The sequence below is a fragment of the Notolepis coatsorum genome, assembly GCF_963971535.1.
Source record: "Notolepis coatsorum genome assembly, chromosome: 4".
In the NCBI taxonomy this organism is placed as follows: domain Eukaryota; kingdom Metazoa; phylum Chordata; class Actinopteri; order Aulopiformes; family Paralepididae; genus Notolepis; species Notolepis coatsorum.
Window position 1 is genome coordinate 15,943,264 of NC_140168.1, and position 27,293 is coordinate 15,970,556.

The 27,293-nt window shown below is 43.8% G+C and overlaps 1 protein-coding gene across 1 annotated transcript; it reads right to left on the reverse strand.

Moving 5' to 3' along the window:
• Window positions 1–202: 202 nt before the first annotated feature.
• On the reverse strand, window positions 203–27,293 carry LOC311227458 (zygotic DNA replication licensing factor mcm6-A-like). The gene is made up of 18 exons (XM_084313121.1): window positions 27,113–27,293; window positions 26,751–26,897; window positions 25,304–25,414; window positions 23,462–23,549; window positions 20,761–20,922; window positions 18,681–18,846; window positions 16,724–16,872; window positions 15,620–15,770; window positions 14,392–14,533; window positions 10,194–10,335; window positions 9,455–9,562; window positions 7,671–7,826; window positions 7,000–7,128; window positions 6,437–6,601; window positions 4,775–4,895; window positions 3,887–4,081; window positions 2,810–2,949; window positions 203–1,167 (listed from the first exon to the last, which is right to left on the reverse strand). The coding sequence occupies exons 1-18, from the start codon at window positions 27,208–27,210 to the stop codon at window positions 1,063–1,065; spliced, it is 2,475 nt and encodes an 824-aa protein (XP_084169247.1). The 5' UTR covers window positions 27,211–27,293; the 3' UTR covers window positions 203–1,062.

Sequence of the window (27,293 nt, forward strand, 5' to 3'; positions counted from 1 at the left end):
ATCAAAAATGCGAAGTATCAAAAACAGTGTTTAATCTCTAATGGTATCTCACTGTCACTGCACTGGTATATAAAAAGAAAAAAAAAGTGCTAAGCAGGATGAATGATGAATGATCTTTATTTCATTGCTTGAAGAAGACCGGAAGGGTCGGTCGAAACGTTGCATCTACTGCCTTTTTGTCAATTAAAACACCTTGGAACAACAAGTGAGTTGCGAGCCCCGCTTTGTCTTATGATCTTTATTTCAGAACAACATTGTAAACCAACAAAAGACGTCACGGTATAAATGCAATGATGCAAGGAAACCTATACAATAGGATAACTAAACACTAAATCGCCAGGACAGGGACATGTTTGGATGTTTGGACACTAACGCCTGGGGCATATGAACATTATAAAAAAGGCATTTCACAACATTTACATATTCTTAAAACTACACGTGTATACTTACAGTATACAGTTAAAGATACCACTCATGGCAGGAAAATAACTGTATTAGTGTACGTGACACATTTAATTAAATTGAAATTGGTTCCCATGACTGGGGCCAAAACATCTCAGACATAAAGCTAAACAGAACTTAAAAAAAAATAATAATAATAGAAATAAGAGCAGCATATTTACAAGAGTCAGTGTGACAAAATATATATTTATATTTCTTAAGGAGTCTGGACTCTAAATGCAAGAGTTGATCAACTTAAAAACAAGAGTCAGACATAATAAAAAAAAAAGGAGAATGTGACGTTGCACGCCGTCACTATGTATGTCGTACATATTGGCGTTCGGAATAAAAAAAAAAACGACCTCAAAAGTCTTTTGAATTCAACGTTAACCCTTTCACAACCACACTACCGAAGTTGAACCCTTTCACTACCACACTACAGACTGTGAAAGGGTTATAAGTTATAACCCTTTGCCGTGTGGCAGTGAAAGGGTTAACCTTCTGTATTGTCACAGTGAAAGGGTTAACGCGTTGGTAGTGAAAGGGTACCAAAAAAAAAGAAAATTAACAAGAGGTTATGGGGGAGGAGAGGGGGAGAAAAGGAGGGATGACGGGAGGAGTTTAATCCTCCAGGGTGTAGTTGGGGTTGACGACCAGGACCACCTCCTCCTCCGGGGTCCCCGAGCCCTTCAGCCCGGACTGAGACAGCTCGATCAGGATGTGGTCCTGGGCAGAGAGAGGGACAGAACACAGGGACGCCGACGTGTGAGATATCTGTAGTCAAGTCAAGTCTATTTGTATATAAGCACATTTACAAATGACTAAAAGCCAAACCAAAGTGCTTCAACATGATAAAAACACATACAGTACAATGCAGAAACAAGTAAAGAAATACACAAAAGTTACAGAAAAAGGTATTACACACAAGAACATTTGATAAAAAGTCCAGAGTAACAGCGGACGTCGTATATAAAAGTGGCAGGCTAACTCTGGTCAAAGGCCAGGGGGAAAGAGGTGCGTTTTGAGCAGTGATTTAAAAGCCTCTATACTAGGCTCTGGGCAGATCTTATGTGGGGGGGGGGGGTGTTCCAGAGGGGGGGGCAGCAGCAGCAAAGGCTCTATATCTCCCCTAGTTTTGAGCCTGGTCCTGGGCCCCACCAGCAGCAGCTGGTCAGCAGACCTTAGGGCTCTGGATGGGGCGTGGTGATGCAGGAGCTCGGCTAGATACAGTGGAGCCAGCCCAGCCCTTTGTACTTGGAAGCCAAGGCAGTAGAAGGCAGTATTGTAGTATCTTGATTTTGATATGGATTTATCTCGAACACAACAAACATGCGAATCACAAATGTAAACAAACAAGTCCGTCTTCATCCATAGAAAAGCAAACGAGGATGAGTTTGGATGAGGAGGGGCAGACGGAAGCGCAGCTTATCTAGTCCCGCCCCTTTCTCATAATATCTTTTTTTTATATCCACTTTTTCTCCTCCTTTTAATTTTTTTTCTCCCATCCCAATTTAGCCGTGCCAATTCTCCCCTCCCGTCTTGATCGTTGCTCGCATGTGCCCCCCACTGGCCAGTTGTAGGGAGGATAGAAGCCCATCACAGGAGGATAGAAGCCCACCCAACCGACCTGTAGGAGTCGCTGTTCACAACGACCAGACTACCACCCATCGACTTCCCTCCCGCTAACTCCGCCAATTGAGTCAGTATGACGGCCGGCGCAAGCCGGAGGCAACGCCGACAGCCGGATTCGATACCGGTGTCTCTTGCGTTGGTGACGAGCGCAATGTCCGCTGCGCCACCCAGCCGCCAAGCCTTTCTTATAATATCTTAACATTTAAAATTAAACTCTCTTACTACCTAAAAGAGAGAAATAATAATACAATTAAAATAAGGTAAAAACAGCATCTCTCTCTCTCTCTTTTGATTTTTGGCTGGTGAAAATGCTGAGTGGCTAGTGACTTTGTAAAACCACTAGCCACAGTGGCTGCTGAGCCAAAAAGTTAATGTCAAGCCCTGGATATAGTCCCTAGTGACTTAATCAGTCGTAGGATTTATATGCATATAATTCTGATTACTTAACCGAATGTATGCGACCCGTTATAGAAATGTGTGTGTGTGTGTAAATATCCTTCTGTGTATACATTCTCGTGTTAATATATTGTTTTATTCTGTTTAATTTCCCACAATTGCTTAATTCTAGTTGTGGAATGAACGTATACCCAAATCAACGGGGGGGGGGGGGGGGGAATCCCTGGTAGGCGTTAAATGTAGTTGGCGATTACAGTGATTCTGATGGAGGCGTGCTGGTTTCGCGTGTGCCAGTGTGTTGGAAATGGTGCCAGTGGCGCCCGGTGGAAGCTGTACTCACATAGTGCACCAGTCTGTGGACGACCTTCTCTATCAGGCCCTTCTTGTTGACAAGCTCCTCCTCCGAGTCGATCTCCGACTCCATCTCCTTCAGATACCAGTTCACCACCGCGCTCTTCTTCAGCTCCTCCTCTTCCTCAGCTACACACACACACACACACACACACACACACACAGATATAGGTTAACGAAACACAAAGAGAGATTCCCAATCCCCAGGACATTTAATAGAATTTATAGAATATAAATACTTTAATCATCCCGAGGGAAATTTGGCACTACAAATCACTCACAAGTAAACATTTAGGTAGACAAAACAAATCACGAATAAGAATAACAAAAAAGTGCCTAAGAATAAGCAATAAAATAAGCATAAGAATACATAATAATAAACTACGATCCGGGATCCACATTTCCTCTGTTATGTATGTACAATCTAATATACAATATACAGTAAAAGATAGAGATCTACATTAACTGTACAGTAAGTGTGATATTGACAATGTTGTTTTAAGATGGTACTGTCACTCTGTGCTCAGTGATGTAGTGAGGCACAGAGATGCATTGTAAAGTCTGATGGCTGTCGGAATGAAGGACTTCCTGTGCCGTTCAGTGCTACATTTTGGGAGTGTTAGTCTAGCACTGAACATGCTCCTCCTGTCAGCCAAGGCAGGCGTACACCAGGCGTCGCAGGGCCAAGGCTAAGAGAATAATCAAAGACTCTAGCCACCCAAACAACTGCCTCTTTGCACTGCTGCGGTCAGGCAAGCGCTACCGGAGTCTCATGGCCAGTACAGAGAGACTCAGAAGGAGCCTCTATCCCCAGGCCATCAGGATGTTGAATGTGGACTCAATGTAGCATTACATGGTAAATGGTGCATTTATATAGCGCTTTACAATTTGTTCCTCACATTTGACCCATTCACTCACCGACGGCGGAGGCAACCACGCAAGGTGCCAACCTGCTCATCGGGAGCAATTAGGGGTTAAGTGTCTTGCTCAAGGACTCAAGGACACACGCTGCCCGGGAATCGAACTGGGAACAGAACCAGAGAGCGAGGCGTGTGTGTCTCTTTACCTTCCTCTGCCCTGCGGAGGTGCAGCACCAGCAGGTTGGAGATGCGTCTGTACTCGGCGAAGGACAGGCGGAGCGAGGGCTTGGGCTGGCTCTCTGGCTCCGCGTGGCCGTTCACGTGACCGTTCACGTGACCGTTCACATGGCCGTTGATGCCGTTCACATGGCCGTTCACTCCGTTGGGGACGTCCTCCTGACCTGTGTGTGTGAGAGAGGCGGGAGGTTTCGTTAATACATACACAGTAGGGGTGTAACGGTACATGTATTCGCACAGAACCTTTTCGATACTGGACCTTCGGTTCAGTACGTGCCGTGTACCGAACGAATGCAACGTTACTTTAACCACTAAAGGAGCGCACGTGTGGCACTTTTTTGGCGGCACTTGTATTTCCCCTGATCTATATCCCATTCAACCTGTTTCTGTCGGTCATGCTTGACCAGAAAAAAGCGATAAACGCTAAAAAATGAAGTTTAAAAAAAAAAAAATTTATAAAAAAAACTCCAAGTCCCCCCCCCCCCCCCCCTTCCCAAAATATAACTTGTGCAAAGGGCCGGATGTTGTTCGTTGAGCCCACACACACCACTGAGAGATGACCTGTAATTTAGCATAGTCTCATAGTATGGCGAACACAAACGACAAGCCAGAGCTAGAAGACTAACCTAATGTGAATTTTACAAATCAAATGTATGTTTGTTTTCGATTATTAATTTGAATACCGAAAATTCGTTGACTTAACAGTAACTGCACACTACGTCCCCCCCGATGTGTGTGTGTGTGTGTGTGTGTGTGTGTGTGTGTGTGTGTGTGTGACGTGTGTATGTGTGTGTGTGTGTGTGTGTGTGTGTGTGTGTGTGTGTGTGTGTGTGTGTGACGTGTGTGTGTGTGTATACCGTTCTCCTCCTCCTCCTGCTCCATCTCCTCGTCCTGCTCCAGGTTGATGTCAGGCGTCTCCACTCTGATGATGGACTTGTTGAGCAGACGGAAGGCTTCCTTCACGTGTTTAGGTTGGACCTGGAAGCACAGAGTGAACCGGGTTGAGACGGAAGAACCACTGCACCACATCTGAGGCACCGTGACTCCCCAGGGTCTATACTAGGAACCAGGCGGGTCTTAGAACTCTCACGTGACTCCCCAGGGTCTATACTAGGAACCAGGCGGGTCTTAGAACTATCACGTGACTCCCCAGGGTCTATAATAGGAACCAGGCGGGTCTTAGAACTCTCACGTGACTCCCCAGGGTCTATACTAGGAACCAGGCGGGTCTTAGAACTATCACGTGACTCCCCAGGGTCTATAATAGGAACCAGGCGGGTCTTAGAACTATCACGTGACTCCCCAGGTCTATAATAGGAACCAGGCGGGTCTTAGAACTATCACGTGACTCCCCAGGTCTATAATAGGAACCAGGCGGGTCTTAAGTCCAACGCACACGGCGGGCGATTTTTTTGCCAGGCGACCGACAGAATTTGATCGCTTCCATTGTTATGAATGAGAGAACCCACACGGCAGGAGATTTTCGAGCGACGATTGCGCAACGACTTCTGTCGCCTGGTTAAATATCGCCTCAATCCAATTCTCTTTTAGGCGACGGCAGGCGACACAGCTCAGGACAATGAGGAAATAACGTGACTTCTGCTGGTGTATCATTTGTAATATAAATTAATTTATCAATACATTCATTGATCAATAACCTACGTATTATTACCATGCTACTTATGTTAATTATTAATTAACAGGAACGATTTAAATAAATAACATTAGTTGGAGAAGGGATGTCTCCCCCCCACCCCCCCTTGATGTCCCGGTAACATTACATCCTCGCCGGTTTGGCTTTAGTATTTTTCTGATTTACCAGAAATGCGGACTCCCAAGGTAGTCTGGTGAAAACGCACCTTCTGGATCAATATTGCCACCTCTCTCACAAACAGTTTGCACAAATATACTCGTTATTGGCAGTCAATGAGTTGTTAATGCTGCTGTCATAGCAGTGGTCATAGTAGGCTATCGTAGATCTCTGAGGACATCTTCAGGCCAATCGGTGGTAGTGAACGTATAGCTTGCAACACTACTATCACCGACATCTAAGAAGGGAGATCCCCCCCCTTGAACGGCCCTTCTAAGGTTTCTCTCCTCCACATTGCCTGTGGTGCATTTTTTCCTACTGCTAGGTCTTAGTGAGTTTGTCCTTACCTTCGCGTGGGGTACGTCTGGGAGTGTTGCATTTATTTTAAAATATTTGGACTTTATGGTGTTTTTGTTTTGTTCTCGATTTATTGTGATGTTTCTTCTTGACTTGTTTAAAGAAGACATGTCCGGCCCATGGAGACATTAACGTGTGTCGTCGGGCCTTACAAATAAATTAGATTTGATTCATGTGTGGTGTGGGGTGCTAAGAGATTGTCATTGTGAGCGACAGCTGAAACGCATCGCCAGGCGACGTCGCTCGCCCCGCCGTATGCTTTGGACTTGCTTAGAACCATCACGTGACTCCCCTGGTGGCCTATATAGGAACCATGCGGGACTCAGGTGACCCTCCTTCTCTCTGTACGCACCTCGTCACAGCAGTGCATGCGGGCCATGCCCTCCGAGAGACGGATCATGCTCTCGAGCTGCCGCACCGTGATTCGCCAGGCTGACTTGGACACGCCCCCGGAGCCGTCGCGCTGGCGGAGCCGCTTGTACTGCTCCACGATGAACTCCTTGGATTCGCTGGAGATCTATACGCGGGCGGGGGGATTTATTTTTAGATCACAGAGACAATTAGGAATTACGAGAGAATGAATGAATGAATGAACAAGTTAATTTTAAAAACATTAAAAAAATAAATATAAGGAATTATAAAGAAAAAGGTCAAGAGCAATGTGTTTGGTTAGCAGACATGTCCAAAAAAGGAGTAGAGGGAAGCTAAGCTTATTGATCCCTACCCCCTTACATTTATATTTGTTCTTCCAATAATCTTACTAGATATAACATAATTTAGTGTATTACAATATAGAATATACTTTTACTTATATTAAAAAATTACAAGAAAAAAAAACTTGAGAGTCCACCCAAATTAACTTTCGGGAGTTGTATAGTTCTGCACAGGTAGGGAAAGGGACTTCGTGATTCACACCTTGGGTTTGAATTGCCTGGCGAAGAGCAGATATCTGCGGATCTCATCCAGAGTATACAGTCTGTCCACCGACTCCTCCAAGCGAGAGTGCAGGTCCACGATGCGCCTGGCGATGGCGTAGTCTGTCACCTAACACACACACACACAGTCATTTAACTTTAGAAGCCACAAAATGGGGGCGCTGTACTATGGTATAATTAACCCTTTCACTACCACACTACAGAAGGTTGACCGTTCCCTACCACACTACCTGAGACGGTTAACCGAAAGGGTTAACCTTCTGTAGTAGTGTGGTTGTGAAAGGGTTAACCCTTTGTCGTGTGGCAGTGAAAGGGTTCAACTTCTGTAGTGTCACAGTGAAAGGGTTAACCTTCTGTATTGTCAGTGAAAGGATTAACCCTTTGGTAGTGTGGTAGTGAAAGGGTTAACCACACATTATTTGCATTTATTTTAAATTTGTTGGACCTTGTGGTGTTCTTGTTCTGTTCTTGACTTATTGTTATGTTTCTTCTTGACTTGTTTAAAGAAGACTTGTACGGCCCATGGGGACATTAACGTGTGTTGTCAGGCCTTACAAATAAATGTGATTTGATTTGATTTAACTTTAGAAGCCACAAAATGGGGTGCTCTATTAACAACCACACACAGTTGTCGAACGGAGACATGTTCACCTCATTGCAGTCGTCCACCAGGATGAAGAAGAGGTCGAAGCGGCTCATGATGGGCGCGCTCAGGTTGACGTTCTGCTTCAGACTCTTGCTGCGGTCGTAGCGGCCGCCCACCGGGTTGGCCGCTGCCAGTATGGAGGTGCGGGCGTTCAGGGTGGCCTGAGAGAGGCGGGGGGGCGGAGAGGAGAGCAGAGTGGATGTCAAAGTTTGATCCTACTGAAATGTGGGAAAACGTTTTTTCCTGTGTATTTGATGCTTTGTTTTCGAGAAAATGCATGAGAATATTATTTTTCTTCCTATTCCTAGAGTGTTAGAGGCAGGGGTGTAAACCCAGAAGGTGTAAAAAGTACCCAGAAATTATACTTACCGGTAAGTTAAAGTATGGGTACAGTCTCAAAATCGTACTCAAGTAAAAGTCAGAGTATCTGGCTAAAAACACACTTGAGTGAAAGTCAAAACGTTTCTACTTTTAAATGTACTTAAGTACTAAAAAGTGAAAGTAAAAACTTTCAGGCTTTCTAGGCTTGCACAAGGACCAATCAGCATGGGGATGGGCGGGTTAATTTTCCATTGATAGGGATTTGATTGGCTGTTTTTAAATAAAGTGCGGCCGCAGGATTAATAACGTTAATGTTAGTTCGGCCAGAGAAACAAATACTAATTCAAATTGTTGGACCTGCGAGATTTGTACGTTGTAGGTCTGCATTTTAATGTAAGGAGTAAAAAGTATGTTTTTTTTCTCTTAAATGTAATTGAGTAAAAGTACAAGTATACAAACCTAATAATACTCGCGTAAAGTACAAATCCCCCAAAACAGTACTTAAGTATTGTAACAAAGTAGGCAGGGGTGTAAAAAGTACCCAGAAATTATACTTAAGTGAAAGTATGGGTACCGTCTCAAAATCTTACTCAAGTAAAAGTCAGAGTATCTGGCTAAAAACAACACTTGAGTGAAAGTCAAAACGTTTCTACTTTTAAATGTACTTAAGTACTAAAAAGTTAAAGTAAAAACTTTACTAACAAATATACACTGCATCACAGAGTGACAGTACCATATTCCTGGACTTTTACATTTAAAACAACATTGTCAATATTACACTTACTGTACACTTAATGTAGATCTCTGTATTTTTTACTGTATATTTTATATCAGATTGTACACACATAACAGAGGAAATGTGAATGTGAAATGTGGATCACGGACCGTAGTTTATTATTATTATGTTATTCTTAGGCTTATTTTATTCCTTATTCTTAGGCAATCTTTTGTTATTCGTATTCGTGATTTGTTTTGTCTAACTAAATGTTTACTGTGAGCGATTTGTAGTGCCAAATTTCCCTGGGGATGATTAAAGTATTTCTATTCTATTCTATTCTATTCTATACTATTATTACTATTATTAAGAGATTTGTACTTTGTAGGTCTGCATTTTAAATGTAAGGAGTAAAAAGTATGTTTTTTTCTCTCTCTGAAATGTAATTGAGTAAAAATATACAAACCTAATAATACTCGCGTAAAGTACAAATCCCCCAAAACAGTACTTAAGTATTGTAACAAAGTACAATTACTCAAGTACTTTACACCCCTGGTTAGAGGTGAATGAGAGGAGGAGAGGACGTGTGTTTTACCTTGACGCCAGCGTTAGAGGTGAATGAGAGGAGGAGAGGACGTGTGTTTTACCTTGACGCCAGTGTTAAGAGGTGAATGAGAGGAGGAGAGGACGTGTGTTTTACCTTGACGCCAGCGTTAAGAGGTGAATGAGAGGAGGAGAGGACGTGTGTTTTACCTTGACGCCAGCTTTGGTGATGCTGATGGTCTGCTGCTCCATGGCTTCATGGATAGCCACCTGGTCGCGCGTCTCCATCTTGTCAAACTCATCGATACAACACACACCCTGGAGAGAGAGAGAGAGAGAGAGAGAGAGAGAGAGAGAGAGAGAGAGAGAGAGAGAGAGAGAGAGAGAGAGAGAGAGAGAGAGAGAGAGAGAGAGACACACACACACACTGTTAATTACGTCTTCCGCTAACGACCAGCGACTCTAAAAATAAATGTAAAAGATTTAGTTTTTGTTTTTTGTGTGCAAAATCAACTCTGCCTCTCTTTGTTAACTACAACAAGCAATGCTGTTTGTTATTTAAGATGAGGTCGGACTCGGCACTGACAGATTTGTGTTCATTGTGCTGCTTTTATAAAGCCTCAAATGACGGCTTACAATATTTCATGAAAGCAAAGATTTTTGTTTGTCTAAGATTTAAAAAGGTTTAAACTTTACAGCACTGACAAAGTTCAACAAAGTGCTGTACAAGTCCCACAACATAAATAAAAGAAATTTAAAATAAAAAAGAAATTTAAAAAGATTATAATTTAATTAAAAAAAAATGTGTCTCGAAGCTTCTAATTAAAATCGAATCTCGGCCCCGAAGCTTCGAATTCCAAAAATAAAATTCGAAGGTCAGCCCTAGTAAAAACCAATACAAAAATCTACCAAAAAATAAAAAGAGACAGAATTCCGGATTCTAACTCACGTTGTCGGCCAGCATCAGGGCTCCGGCCTCGATGACGAACTCGTGGGACTCCTCGTCTCGGACCACGGCTGCCGTCAGCCCGGCGGCGCTGCTCCCCTTGCCGCTGGTGTACACGGCTCTGGGACAGAACTCCTCCACGTGTCTGGAGAGAGAGACATCATCACCAGCAGTCAGTCGGGTAGTAATAATAATAATAATAATAATAATAATAATAATAATAATAATAATAATAATAATAATAATAATAATAATAATAATAATAATACATTTGATTTATAAAGCGCTTTTCAAGAACCCAAAGACGGTGACAATGAGCAAAACAAATGAACAGAGAAACAAAGAACCACAGGGAATAAGCAACAGTATGAAGACGCAGGACATACAACCATGGGTAACAAGTAACAGATACAGAGTCCAGTAGGGGAACAGTCGGGAAGAAAGGAAACCGAGGGGAGGGGGGGGGGGGGGGGCAGGAGAGGGAGAGAAAGTAGGGAAGGGGAAAGGGAGGCGGTAGGTTGGAGGAGGGTGGTTATGGGTAGGGAAGGTTTTTTTTTTTTTTGATCCACTTTTTCTCCCATTTTCTATATTTTCTCCCATCCCAATTTCGTATCATCCAATTCTACCCTCCCCTGTCACGAACGCTGTTTCTTGCCTCCCACAAGCCGGCTGCAATGTGGACTAAGTCATACATAGCACAAGTCCCCTCCGGTACTTGAGGTAACAGCAGTCGCATCTTTTCACCTGCGCAGCTCGATCTCTCAGTGTCGAGGAGTAACGCGTGGGAGGCTCACGCTGCCCCCGACACTTCCTGATTCTACTGCGCAGGCGCACCAACCGACCTGTAGGAGTCGCTTGTTCACAACGTTCGATCCCCACCCTTCAGTTTTCCCTCCCCGTAATACGGCCAATGTGTATTACTGCGGACGACCAGCCAAACTGAAAAACAATGTGGAGAGCTGGATTCGAACACGCGAACCCAGCGTCTCCACACTGGTGGCGAGTGCCTTAGACCACTACACCACCTAGCCGCCTCGGGTAGGGAAGGTTGTATGCTTGGGAGAACAGGTAGGTTTTGAGTCGGGATTTAAAGGTGGAGTGAGGGAGAGTCTCGGACAGTCTACACCTAGGCTGGTAAAGATATGCCTCCTAAAATGTCTAAACGGAAGTACAGGAAGTACCGGCTACAGGCTTTCCAGTTTCGACAAAACAATTATAGAAACGTGTGAAGTGCACAATATTTCCTCGTTTAAGCCACTGCAACAGCTTTCCCTGAAGAATTTATTACTACATGACCGGCACGTTCTAGCTGGTTTGCCGACAGGATTCGGGAAAAGTTTGGTCCGTTCGGAGGCAGCTTCCAGGGGAAGTACATACACTGGAAATTCTACCGTACAGACACTTTCGGCCGTAGTTCTTTACCAGGCTTTATCTCACGGAGATACAACTGGGAACGAGGTTACCCTACACCTGAGAACTAGCATCTAATGTGTGTGTGTGTTAACCCTTTCACTACCACACAACAAAGGGTTAACCCAGGGGTCGGCAACCTGCGGCTCCGAGGCCGCATGCGGCTCTTTAGCCAATCAGCTGCGGCTCCCTGGCCCAAAAATAAAATTAAATTATTTTTTCTTATTTTGGAGATCGATGTCATAGTGTGACACTGAAATGAACAAAAATTTCATCAACTAAGATATTTAGTCAACAAAAGGCTTACCTGTATGCCTGATATGTGGTGCTAAAATTTGCGAACGAAAAATTTACTTTTTATTTTATAGAATTTTCACAAATAAGGGAAGGACTCTAATAGAGCTGCATAGTTCAGGGTTTTATTTACATTTACATTTTACATTTAGTCATTTAGCTGACGCTTTTATCCAAAGCGACTTACAAGTTCTGTACGACAAGCCATCAGGAAGAGCACAACTCTATCAGCTGAGTAACAATGTTCATCAAAGTGTTGAGTGCTACAGTGTAGGTTAGTTTATTAGGACAAGTGCATGACAGTATGGTTAGTTAGGGTTAGATTTTTTTTTTTTTTTTTTTTTTTTAATTCAGATAATGGTTGAAGAAGTGAGTCTTTAGTCGACGGCGAAAGATTGGACGTGTTTCGGCTGTCCTAACTGGGGTGGGTAGTTCATTCCACCATTGTGGGGCAAGGACTGAGAATAGGCGACTTCTCTTTGATGACCCTCCCGGAGCTTGGATAGGAGTAGGTCTGAGGCGGCCAGAGGATGCAGAGCGTAGGGGTCTTGAGGGTGTGTAGTTAGAGACCATTGACCGGAGGTAGGCGGGAGCAGTTCCCTTTGCCGCACGGTATGCTAGGTAGGTCTACAGATGCCAGTGTTTTTTCTCCTTTTCTGTGTTTTATTTCAAAGTAGGTCTACACATGGTAGTCTTTTTTCAAAGTGGACTACTTTTTATTTTATAAATGTTCCACAAATAAGGGAAGGACTCGAATATACCTGAATAGTTCAGGGTTTTATTTCAAAGTCGGTCTACAGACACCAGTGTTTTGTCTCCTCTTCTGTGTTTTATTTAAAAATAGGTCTACACAGCCAGTATTTTTTCTCCTCTTCATAAGAGTTTGAGGTTTTCCTTTGTTATAACAGGTAAAAACAGCAATAAAAGTCAAATGTTTTCTTTTTGTTGCTTTATAATCCCATTAATGCAACAAACTGTGCTATAAGTATAAAGTATAATAAATGGCAAATTACTTTGGGTATGCAATTGTCAGGCGTTTTATGCTAAATGTGGGGTATGCTTGGGGATATATAAAACGTTATACACTGTGTTATCTTCATTTTAAGGGTAAATAGGTTGTGCGGCTCCCTGAGCATTTTATTTTGTGGGACGGGGGAAAAGTGGCTCTTTTGATAGTAAAGGTTGCTGACCTTTGTACCGTCTGTAGTGTGGTAGTGAAAGGTTAACCTTCTGTAGTGTGGTTGTGAAAGGGTTAACCGTCTGTAGTGTGGTAGTGAAAGGGTTAACCTTCTGTAGTGTGGTAGTGAAAGGTTAACCTTCTGTAGTGTGGTAGTGAAAGGTTAACCGTCTGTAGTGTGGTAGTGAAAGGGTTAACCTTCTGTAGTGTGGTTGTGAAAGGGTTAACCCTTTGTCGTGTGGCAGTGAAAGAGTTAACCGTCTGTAGTGTAGTAGTGAAAGGGTTAACCTTCTGTAGTGTGGTTGTGAAAGGGTTAACCCTTTGTCGTGTGGCAGTGAAAGGGGATAACCTTCTGTGGTGTGGTTGTGAAAGGGTTAAATGTCAATTCATCACAGCAGACTTGTTGTAAAATATCTCTGATTTAGATATAAATGTTTGGCATCCATAACTAGTTAGAGTATAGGTAAGGGATATGTACAGATATAGTATCTACACATATGCAGATGTGTACAGACAGATGTGGATATATACGGTAAGAATAAATATATATATATTAGGGCTGACCCCTATTAATCGATTAGTCGACTAATCGGTCGAATATAATAAAAAAGATTTAAATAAAAAAAATAAAAAAAATATCATTCTTTCCAAAAGAAAAGAGGCCTAGAAGCGTGGCTAACGCTAATGGCACGCATACCAGAGGCTAACTGCCTACGAAAACAGGCACAGAGGCACTGAAAGAGGATTTCACCCATCTAATGAACACACTAGACTAGACAAATATCAAGATCAGTGGACCAATTGCATGCTTTTGCAGAGGACAAGAAGCCTTCAGTCGACTCCTTCAGACATTAAGCACCCCCCACAGCCCAGATGGAATGATACAAAATTTAAAAAAATAAAAAATAAAAATTTATATTATACTCTTTTTTTTTTTACCAATAGTCGACTAACGGCAAATTTTGGCCAATCATAGTCGACCATCCAAATCCTTAGTCGGGGACAGCCCTAATATATATATATATACGGTATATACTGCATTCTTATAAATGCTTATCATACAGAATTATATGAGTTATATACAGGTCTATCTGGTAATAACCTCTAAGAATTCCATGTTATTCCACAATATTCCATGACCAGTGTCTATAGGGATATGGAGTGTGTGACAACAGACAGTATGGTGTTGATGATTGTTTCTGAGAGTGGAGGCGTAGAACTGTGTGTGTGTGTGTGTGTGTTAGTGTGTGTGTGTGTGTGTGTGTGTGCGTGTGTGTGTGTGTGTGTGTGTGCGTGTGTGTGTGTGTGTGTGTGTCGTACTTGAGGAACTGGCTCTTGGCTGTGCTGGGATCTCCTACGATGCACACGTTGACGTCTCCTCTCAGCGAAGTCCCCTCCATCGTCTTCTTGGGAACGCCCCCGAACAGCATCAGCAGGATGCCACGCTTCACCTCGTCGTTGCCTGCCCCCGCACACACACACACACACACACACACACACACACACAGTTAATATCACGCTTTGTCGCCCTGTTTGTGGTAGAGGTTCACCGTCTACTATTATTAGGGATGTCCGATATTATCGGCCGATGTTGGCATAAAAATGTGATATCGGAAAATATCGGTATCGGTTTTCAATCTTTTTACATTTATTTAACCTTTATTTACCCAGGCAAGCAAGTAAGAACAAATGATTATTTTATTTATTGTCAAAGTATGCATAATGTTGTGTTTATCGGTATATATCGGTAAAAAAGCCAATATCGAGCATCCCTAATTATTATTCATCTCTTTATTTCTTTATTTCGCACCATTTCAGCAAAACAGTAAAAATGGAAACATTGACCGTGACAGAAAGTGTATAAAGGTGCTGAGTAGAGGCCAGAGACCCAGATGGGCCTCTATACGGGGCCTCGTCTCAACTCATTAAATCATTGGATTAAAGAGAAAAAAAAACACAAAAACAAAAGTAAAGTGAAATAAGTTCATAAGACAATTTTCATAATAATAACAATAATAATCTAAGTAATAATAATAATAATAATAAAAACAACTATTGTATGTATTATAGTACTATACTATTGTATGTATTATAGGTATCAACACTGAACTCTCCACTCACAAGTACACGTGAGCACACACACACACACACACACACACACACACACACACACACAAACACCCATGCTGCAACCGCTTTAAACAATCGCTTTAAACAAAATTTCACTTTAAATAATGGAAAAGTCACTTTAAAGGAAGGAGGTATTGTAATAGTATAGTTTAGATACATTAAGTATAAAAATGACGGAGTTAAAATGGTAAATTGTATAGTAGTGTACATAGGAACCAGTTTCTCAGGAACTTAGCATTATCATGCACATCTGTGTCTTACCAATTTTTTCCCCGATGTCTATTTTATTATTGTATTATTACACAATCGATGCGGGCATGACCACCCGCATTTCACTGTATGCCCTGGTATGTATGTGACAAATAAACCTCTTGATTCTTGATTGTATCAGTAGTACCACGGTAGTAAGACTACAGACCGTGTATGGTGGGAAACAGGCTGGTGCAGAGGTTGTGGTAGAGGTTCTTGTCTTGGCTCATCTCGAACACCTTCTCCCACTCCTTCACTGTCATCTGGCTCTTAATGCTCTCTGCAGTCTGCTCCTCGTCACGGAGCTCCTTGCCACCAAACTACACACACACACACACACACACACACACACACACACACACACACACACCATACACACACACACACACAGTGATTTCATGTCAATACTAGAAAGCGCATTTGAACGCGCATTTGAAATGTGTACATGTGACGTTATCCGCATGCTGTGTGTGAATGATTGAATGAATGAATGAATGAATGAATTAAATTGTATTTTCGTGTCATGTCCGACGATCCATGCCTTACGCGGGATTATAAGACACCAAAAACAACAATTGAACATAACAATCACTTCCCATGATTTCTAAGCTACACTGTGCACTAGGGCTGTCCCCGACTAAGGATTTGGATGGTCGACTATGATTGGCCAAAATGTGTCGTTAGTCGACTATTGGTCGACAAAAAAAATAAAAAATAAAAATGTATCATTCCATTTGGGCTGTGGGGGTGCTTAATGTCTGAAGGAGTCGACTGAAGGCTTCTTGTTCTCTGCAAAAGCATGCAATTGGTCCACTGATGGATACATCTTGATATTTGTCTAGTCTAGTGTGTTCATTAGATGGGTGAAATCCTCTTTCAGTGCCTCTGTGCCTGTTTTCGTAGGCAGTTAGCCTCTGGTATGTGTGCCATTAGCGTTAGCCATGCTTCTAGGCCTCTTTTCTTTTGGAAAGAATGATAAAAAAAAGATTATAAATATATATATATATATTTTTTGTATTCGACTAAGAAGTTGGCAGTCGACTACGGCTCCTTTCGACCGATTAGTCGACTAATCGACTAATAGGGGTCAGCCCTACCGTGCACACACCATCAGAGGCCAAAATACATCACATAATGTTATTTTCGTGCGTTTATCCCAAGCTTTCTCAAAATATTCAGCAAGTGCAAATACCCTGTGATAAAAAAATCCATTTTAATCTATCTGCATCATGTGTGTGTGTGTGTGTGTGTTTGGGGGGGGGGGGGGTCGTACCCGTGGGTTGGTGGGGGACACGTGGCAGGCCAGGAAGGCCAGCCTGTAGGACAGCTCTCTGACTCCCAGAGCCTTCAGCCCCCTCAGGCCCTCGGACTCGAAGCCCTGCCCCCCTCCTGCCATGCGAGAGCTGGTCTCGGCGCGCACGCCTGGGGAAGGAGAGGGGAGACGCGCATACACGGAAATATCAAGGCGTGTTTTCAGGATATACAACTAATCATCAAGTATGTGGAAGTGTGTGTGTGTGTGTGTGTGGGGGCCTTGAACACATTCACATGGAGTCACATTCATTGTCTGGCAAAGAAAGTAATTTAATTCTTTTTTTGGTAGATTTTTATTGGTTTTTAACAACCGGGCAGTCCGGTAGAGAGAGAGAGAGAGAGGAAGAATGGGAGACAGAGCGGGGGGGAAGACATTCGGCAAAGAACGCTGGGTCGGGGAATCGAACCCGGGTCGGCCGTGCCGCGATGCGGCGCGTTGCGTGGTTCACCACTTGGGCGCCGAAAATAATGGGGTTTTAATTGACCCATCTCATCCTCCAATCACAACTCTTGCTTCCCTCGGACTAACATGATCTCGAAACAAAACATAATTGGCCCTGTCAATTAAAGGAACACGCCAACATTTGGGGAAATTAGCTTACAGTCTTCTCCAGAGAGAGACAAGAAGATAAGATACCAGTTTCCTCTCTGTGTGTTCAGTAGAAAGCTATCTGGCTGAACGTTAGCCTAGCTTAGCACAACGAATGGAAGCGGACATAGCCTTCAGGAGGCGTGTAGTCTTTTACCAACGCACTTGCAGTTTTCCGCGATCTGATTGGCCAGTGACGTTTCTCTCAGAGCCAATCGTGTTACGCCTAGTTCTATCACTGGTTAAGCTTGGCGACTCTTTCGAAGTTGGTTAAGGTTAGTACTACAGAAGGTTAACCTTTCACTACCACACTACAGACGGTTAACCGTATGTAGTGTGGTAGTGAAAGGGTAAACCTTCTGTAGTGTGGTAGTGAAAGGGTTAAAACCCATTATTTTTTCTTTTTTTATCCACTTTTTCTCCTCTTTTTCTCCCATAATAATAAATGATAATAATGGATTGGATTTATATAGCTCTCTCTCTTTACTCAGAGCGCTTCACAGAGTCCATTATTCGTTCATACACAGTCATACCGGTGGTGGTAAGCTACAATTGCAGCCAGAGCTGCCCTGAGGCAGACTCACGGAAGCGTGGCGAATAATCAACGCCTACGGCCCCTCCGACCACCACCAACATTCATTCACATGCATACACATTCATACGAGGCAAGTAGGTTAAGTGTCTTGCCCAAGGACACAACGGCAATGGGATGGACATGGGCTTGAGCGGGATTCGAACCACCAACCCTTCGATCATTGGACGCCCCGCTCTACCCCTGAGCCACGCCGCCCGAATTTAGCCATGCCAATTCTCCCCTCCCCTGTCTTGAACGTTGCTCGCATATGCCCCCCACTGGCCAGTTGTAGGGAGGATAGAAGCCTTGCATCACATGTCCCCTCCGATACATGTGGAGGCAGCCTGTCACATCTTTTCACCTGCCAGCGCGGACTCTCATTTGACGAGGTGTAACGTGTGGGAGGCTCACACTGCCCCCGCCATTTTCCTGTCTCTGCTGTGCAGGCGTCCCCCAACCGACCTGTAGGAGTCGCTGTCCACAACGTCCAGATTACCACCCATCGACTTCCACCCGCTAACTCTGCCAGAGTTAGTATGACGGCCGGCCCAAGCCGGAGGCCACGGCGACAGCCAGAGTCGAACCCGGTGTGTCTCTTGCGTTGGTGACGAGCGCAATGTCCGCTGCGCCACCCAGCCGCCTTAAACCCATTCTTTCTTGACACTCTCGTGACTCCACTCCCGGCGCCGTGACGAAGTGTTTCCAACCCCCCCTCTACCCCCCCCCCCCCCCCCCCTCTACCCCCCGCCGTACCTGGGGTGTTGAGCTGAGAGACGTCCGGCACCACGATGAGGGAGCCGATGAAGTCGCAGCGGTCCCCCGCCTGGGCCGTCTCCACCGCCTCCGCCCTCAGGACCACCTCCATGGAGCGGGGGATGGACCCTCGCGGGAGCTCCGCCTGAGTCTCCTGGATACGCACCTACCATGCGGAAACACACACACACACACACACACACACACTGTTAATATACCCTGCACTGTGGAACATTGATCACCGTTTAGATCCACAGGGTTCTGCTACAGGTTTTCAGTTTCAAAACGCCATAATAATAATAATACATCATATTTATATAGCGCTTCTCCAAAAGCTCAAAGACACTTTACAAAACAAACAATACAATTTTAGTAGAGAGAAAATATATATATAAGAAGGTGAGAGAGGAAGGAGTTCATGGGTTGAAAGCCAGGGTAAAAAGGTGGGTTTTGAGGGCTTTTTTAAATGATGAGAGAGTGTCTGCATGATGGATATGGTTGGGAAGGGCGTTCCAGAGGGTGGGGGCAGCTGCAGCGAAGGCCCCGTCGCCCCCCAGGTCCGGAGCTCAGTTCTGATGGGTTGGAGGAGGTTGGCGTCTGCAGACCTGAGGCAGCGGGTAGGCGTGTGGTGGAGAAGGACGTCAGAGAGGTAGGAGGGGGGGGGGGGGGGGGGGGCCAGGTTGTTGAGGGCTTTGAAGGTGATGAGTAGAATTTTAAACTGAATCCTGTACATGATGGGGAGCCAGTGGAGACCGTGGAGGATGGGGGTGATGTGGTCGGAGCGGCGGGTGGAGGTGAGCATGCGAGCGGCAGAGTTTTGGCCATACTTTCCCCAGACCTTCGGTCTGGATTTGAAGACTTTGGTTGGTGTTCAATATGAGGTATTCAGAGAGTAGCTGGGTAATAAACAGGACACGTCAACTGAACCCATTTCTAAAAGGTCATTCTTCAAAGCAACACACTTGACAATTATGTTTAATAATAAGCAGGTCTACAACTACATGAAGCACGTAGTCACGTCTGTATTGGGACTCAAGTGAGCAATATTTCCCCAAACATTTCCACGCTTCTTATTGCAATTCCCATTTAAGATAAGATCCCTTTGGGGAATCATAGCAGCATGGGGGAGGGGAGGTACGGGGTATGGACAGGGTAATAGAAGAAAGACATAAATATAGGCAATGAAATAAAAACTGAAAATAAAAAGACGAGAAAAATAAAACAGTGTAAACAATATAATTAACTCTGAATATAAGAATATGAGACATTTTTATCTGTGTATATATATACAGTATATATACACTAGGCCTGTCCCTGACTAAGGATTTGTATAGTCGACTTTGATTGGCCAACATTTGCCAATAGTTGACTGGCAGTCGACTACCCCCTTCCATTTGGACTGTGGGGTGTGCTTAATGTCTGATTTAAGTTAAAGGAAAACTCCAACATTTTGGGAAATTAGCTTATTTGCCATCTACCCTGGAGTTAGACAAGAAGATACATGCCTTTTTCTTCTCTGTGCATGCAGTAGGAGTAGGAAGACACTTGGAACTAGGCTAATGGAGGAACCTACTTCCAGTGACTGACGCTAAGCTAGGCTAACGGTGCGCGTCTTCCTACTCCTACTGCATGCAGAGAAGAAAAAGGCTATGTATCTTCTTGTCTAACTCCAGGGTAGATGGCAAATAAGCTAATGTCCTAAAATGTTGGAGTTTTCCTTTAAGTGTGATTTCTGTTCAGTGTCAAAACTTTGCTATGAAAATGCCACTTCAAGAACCAAAATAGTCAAAACAGCAGGCAGGATACACTTTAGGAATTACAAACGCATGATTACCTGATGATTACCTGACTGACTCTTTTCACCGCTGTAGTTTTCGTGTTTGACACACATGGCAGTGAATTAGTCTTATGCAAATCGATTTATTTATTATTATTATAATATATTTTTTAATGATCCCCCCAAAAAAAATACATTCGGCTGAAAGATTGGCAGTCGACTACGGCGACCTTTCGATCGATGAGTCGACTATTCGACTAGTCGAGGTCAGCCCTAACACACACACACACACAGGGTCGCTACCTTCTGGAAGTCGATGAACTTGGACTTGTGTGTGTCGAGGTGGAAGCGGGCGCGGTTGTTGCAGACGGGGTTCCTGCAGATGGTGGGCGGGGCATACTTGAACTGCTGCGGGACATCCTTGATGAGGCCCTGGCAGTCCATGCACATGAAGCTGCCACTCACCTGCGAGGACAGAGGACAGATCTCAGGTCAGATCTCACCACAATGTAAATTCATAATCATTCATACATCTTATACACACACACACACACACAGTGATGTACCTGAACACACGTTCATATTTTGGGCGAACGTGAACTGAACGTACTGTATTTCCGCTAGATGTATACGTATAACTTCGTTCAAATGTGTGCCCGATTTGGGACGGGCGCGGACACACAGGGTGTGCTTGTTGCGCGCGGAGAGAGAGACTCGTTACGCGCACCGCCCCTTCAAGGCAATGGTAGGGGAAACACTGATAAATAATAACAGTGTGATGGAAATGCCAGTGTTCTGATTGGCTGTCTGTGGTTCTATATGGTTGTTGTGGCAATAATTGACAAGTAATAGCTCGCAGCAACGTATTGAAAAAAAGAACTATAAACTAGTTCATTTTTTAAACCATGAACTTTAGTTAAACATTTTTTATTATGAACTATGAACTGAATTGGTTCATTTAAAAATGTGTAAACTGTGAACTGAACTAGTTCATGTAGAAAGTGAACTTTCCCAACACTGCTGCTACATAGGCATCCTCTTCGATTGGTCACAGGCTGTGAGCCTTTTCGTGTTTTTTGTCTTAAGTCAGCGTGCAATTACTCTTTTCTCTTCACATTTTCATTTTCATCTTTGCTCAGGTTTTTTATTTGGACCCTTTGTTACTCATCTGTACACTGAAAGATGCTCTATAAATAACGGTTAGATGATGTGGTTATTAACCCCAATTGCAGATGAATGTAGCCGGGTAGACAACAAGATACGACAATAAACATCATCTGTTTGATATTGGTATCAGGAATTGAACTTTTTTTTTTTTTTTTTTTTTACATAGGATAACATATGGTTATCATAAGTTCGGCGTGTGTATATCATGGAAAATGAGAGCTAGCATGGAGCGGGGGGGGGGGGTTCTGGGACGCTGGAACTAGCGGTTGAGCCTTCCCGAGGTGTCGTGGGCCCAACGTGACGAAACACCAGTGAAGGGAGGTGCCCACTTGATAACTGTGGTGATGTGCTGCCTCTCATGGCCCATCTATCTACACGTTGGGTTGTGGTGGCTAGTGGGGGCCATGTGGTGGGACATGTAGCATCGGCATTGGCAATTCCTGGAGCTCACATTTGAACCATTTCCCCCTGCACCCACACCCCTTACCCTAAACCGGGTTTGTATCCCATTCCCTACACCCCTTACCCTAAACCGGGTTTGTATCCTATTCCCTACCCTACACCCCTTACCCTAAACCGGGTTTGCATCCTATTCCCTACCCCTACACCCCTTACCCTAAACCGGGTTTGTATCCTATTCCCTACACCCCTTACCCTTAAACCAGGTTTGTATCCTATCCCCCCCCCTACACCCCTTACCCTTAAACCGGGTTTGTATCCTATTCCCCCCCCTACACCCCTTACCCTTAAACCGGGTTTGTATCCTATTCCCCCCCCTACACCCCTTACCCTAAACCAGGTTTGTATCCTATTCCCTACCCTACACCCCTTACCCTAAACCAGGTTTGTATCCTATTCCCTCCCCCTACACCCCTTACCCTAAACCAGGTTTGTATCCTATTCCCTACACCCCTTACCCTAAACCAGGTTTGTATCCTATTCCCTCCCCCTACACCCCTTACCCTAAACCAGGTTTGTATCCTATTCCCTACACCCCTTACCCTAAACCAGGTTTGTATCCTATTCCCTACACCCCTTACCCTAAACCAGGTTTGTATCCTATTCCCTACCCTACACACCTTACCCTAAACCGGGTTCATATCCTATTCCCTACCCCTACACCCCTTACCCTAAACCGGGTTCATATCCTATTCCCTCCCCCTACACCCCTTACCCTAAACCAGGTTTGTATCCTATTCCCTCCCCCTACACCCCTTACCCTAAACCAGGTTTGTATCCTATTCCCTACACCCCTTACCCTAAACCAGGTTTGTATCCTATTCCCTCCCCCTACACCCCTTACCCTAAACCAGGTTTGTATCCTATTCCCTACACCCCTTACCCTAAACCAGGTTTGTATCCTATTCCCTACACCCCTTACCCTAAACCAGGTTTGTATCCTATTCCCTACCCTACACCCCTTACCCTTAAACCGGGTTTGTATCCTATTCCCTACCCTACACCCCTTACCCTTAAACCGGGTTTGTATCCTATTCCCTACCCCTACACCCCTTACCCTAAACCAGGTTTGTATCCTATTCCCTACCCCTACACCCCTTACCCTAAAACGGGTTTGTAATTTTGTATCCTATTCCCTACCCCTACACCCCTTACCCTAAACCAGGTTACACCCCTTACCCTAAACCGGGTTTGTATCCTATTCCCTACACCCCTTACCCTAAACCGGGTTTGTATCCTATTCCCTACACCCCTTACCCTAAACCGGGTTTGTATCCTATTCCCTACACCCCTTACCCTAAACTGGACCCCCCCCCCATCCGGCCATAGTATCTTGTGTTTTATTATAAATGCGTCTGTAAGTGACAGGACGTCTCACCAGCTCGGGGTGCACCGGGTGGGTCCTCACGACCTGGCCGGTGATCCTCACCAGAGAGCCGATACGCAGAGACGACAACTCACGGATCCTACAAAACACAAACGGTGTTAAAAAGACAAGATATTCCTTCATCGATCCCCAGAAAGATATTCCTTCATTGAAATCTGGGTGTCATAGCAGCAGCATGGGGGGGGGGAGGTACAGGTATGGGCAGAGTAATAGTAGAAAAGACATAAATATAGGCAAAAAATTAGATCTGAATATAAAAATATGAGAAAGAAATAAACCGTGTAGTACTGTAAACAATATACCGGTAATTAACTTTGAATATAAAAATATGAGAAAAGTAAAACAGTGTAAACAAAGGTGCAGATGAGGGTCTCTGTATGCCCAGTTATACAGTTATATTATACGTATACAATAAATATAGGCAATAAAGATTTTGAATCTGAATGTATACTATGAGTAAGAGTAAAAGTAAACCGCATACACAAGTGAAGGTACAGGGGTGTAAAAAGTACCCAGAAATTATACTTAAGTGAAAGTATGGGTACCGTCTAAAAATGTTACTCAAGTAAAAGTCAGAGTATCTGGCTAAAAACACACTTGAGTAAAAGTCAAAAAGTTTCTACTTGTAAATGTACTTAAGTACTAAAAAGTAAAAGTAAAAACTTTTTTTCTGACTGTATTATTCTTCTGTAGCTTGTCACTCTGACTGTCTATTCTTCTAATAGCAGGCGTTTAATCAAAGATCCCTGTGTTCTAGTCTTGCACAAGGACCAATCAGCATGGGTTTTTAAATAATTGGCCCAGCACGCCTGAGATACACACACAGACACACACGCACACACCGAGCTTGGTCTAGGGGGAGGGGCTAGGCCCAATGTGGAGTGACGCTAGCACTAACTTCCGTACTCTCCGCCAATCAGCGCGCGCCTGCCACAGCGTCTAGTGAGGGGCTCGCTCCGCAGTTGCAGCTGGAGGCTACCCGATCTGTCACATGACCCACCAGGATGTTCCACCGGTGTCCCTTTGGGACTTCATGAGGATAAAGCTTTATATGGAAATTTCCAGAACATGTAAAGTACATGCAACACCTGTGTCACCGTGGGTCCTTATGGGTTAAAAATGAGCACGGTACAGCCTCCGACAGCTGTGTCAGCAAATTAGACAGACGGGCAAAGAATAGACGTCCAGATACGAGTGGATGAGATCACAGGCAGTACCACAGTCTATATAAGCTAGTAGAGGAGTCTGCAGAGTCTGGATCAGAAATTAAAACAAAATGTATCATTGTGAATCAATATCAGTGTTTCATCATATCCAGACAGTAAAGAATTGTCCTCCCAACGTGATTCACAAGTAATGGAACGTAGATTCGACAGCCAATGTGGGCGGGTTCATTTTCCATTGATGGGGATTTGATTGGCTGTTTTTAAATAAAGTGCGGCCGCAGGATTAACAACGTTAACGTTAGTTCGGCCAGAGAAACTAATAACTAATTAAAATTGTTGGACCTGCGAGATTTGTACTTTGTGGGTCTGCATTTTAAATGTGAGGAGTAAAAAGTATGTTTTTTTTCTCTGAAATGTAATTGAGTAAAAGTACAAGTATACAAACCTAATAATACTTGAGTAAAGTACAAATTCCCCAAAACAGTACTTAAGTATTGTAACAAAGTACAATTACTCAAGTACTTTACACCCCTATATGTCATACTTTGTTTTGGTGGTCAAGAGTCAGACACACTTAGTGGTGAGACATTCCTAGTAGAAAAGACCTTTCACAATGCCCCACATAGGACAACTAACAGAAATAAAAATAACTGTGTATGCATCTTACTTGTGTCTGGTGGGCAGATCCTGAATGGCAACATAGAACTCCTTATTGGGGGGCACGTTGCCGTGGTCCCGGGCGAAGTTTCGCACCGCACGGCAGAGGAAAGGATACACTCTGGAGAGAGACAGAATCAACTCAAGTCATATCACCGCACACAGACAGCAGTCATGTCAATGCTTTTCAATTGCAATTAACCCAACCCCCTCCAATGTACAGTAAATTACCAAGTATGGTTGTCAATATTCCAATGTACAGTTTTGCTTGTACAGTGTGTGTGTCCCCACCCCCCCTACCCAACCCCCCCACCCAACCACCTCCAATGTACAGCCCCCCCCCCTATCCAACCTCCTCCAATGTACAGTTTCTACGTCAAATGTATATACTCTCTTTTCTGGACTCTTTTTGTATCACAAACAGTACTGTATTTGCAAATCTGGTATGTCATAAATGTATAGATGTAGCAGTACTGTCTATCTGTATGTCGTGTATGTCATGTATGTCATATATGTTATGATGAATTGAAAATGGGGGACCCTGATGTAAACAAGACGAAAGTCTTTCTCTGGTCTGCATCCCCTTAACAATTGTATGTATTGAGCTGTACTGTACTGTACCCATTCTGCAATCTGTTAATAAAGTTTTCAATCAATCGTTCACTACCACACACTACCAAAAGTTAACCTTCGGCAGTGTGGTGGTAGTGAAAGGGTTACCCCTTTTGTCGTGTGGCAGTGAAAGGGTTAACCCTTTTGTAGTGTGGTGGTAGTGAACGGGTTAATGACAGCTTACTTACCAACAGGTACATTGTGCATTAATTACAGTGTGCATAGATGTGTTGTGCACCAATTACAATAATACTAGCCTACTACCTATATGGCTGACACAGCCACGGTTAGCCCCTGAATGAATGAATGAATGAATGAATGAATGAATGAATGAATGAATGAAAACTTTATTTAACAGATTGCAGAATGGGTACAATACAGTACGGCTCAATACTTACAATTGTTAAGGGCATGCAGACCAGAGAAAGACGTTTGTCTTGTTTACATCAGGGTCCCCCATTTTCAATTCATAGTGACATTTATGACATACACAACATACATAAGATATTCCTTTATTGATCCCCTTGACATCATGCCATTTATGGCATAGGGACATACATGACATACAGGTATATAGTACTGTTACATTTGTGACATATATGATATGCAAATATACAGTACTGTTACCCAGTACTGTTACCCTAATGACCCATATTCAAAATGTATGCCATCGTGGTACTGTCAACTGTGCAATAATCTGGATAATAATATTCACTAAATGGCGTAGCCAGCCACGTCACAAAATGGAAGAATATGACAACAACAAGGAAGGTACAGTAAACTCATCATTATATATACTATGCATGCAGTTGATCGATATTAGTAATTACTAGTTAATTAACTACCTGTAGAACTCCTCTTGGATGGTAGTCGCCAGTTCTTGGTTAAAACCCTCCAGATCTGTGAAACTGACCAGGAGAGTGTTCCTCTCTGGCCGGATCAACTCCTCGACCTCACGGACATACTTCACCTCCCCGTCCGCTGTCTGGTATCTGCAGCACATGACACAACACAAACAATAACTCAGAGGTTATTATTATATTATTACCCATGCATAACGTTATTACAGCATAACGACAGGCTAACTTTTGTGAGTTCCAATAAAATACCGAAACGGCGTGTAGCAAGAAAACGCATCTGTCTACAGTAGGTACACAGGACATGAGGCTGAACAGAACAATAAACACTTTTGTCTTTTTTAACTTACTCTTCCAAGAAAGCCTGGAACAACTTCTGGCATTTTTCCGCCAGCTCGTCCTTCACGACCTGCCCCGCGTTCTCTACAGCCGGTGTGGCGAGATCCATGTTATTTAAACGGTATTAAAAATGTAGTATTATATAAAATACGAAATGGTTTCGTAAATGCTCCGCTGTCCTGTTCTCTTCAC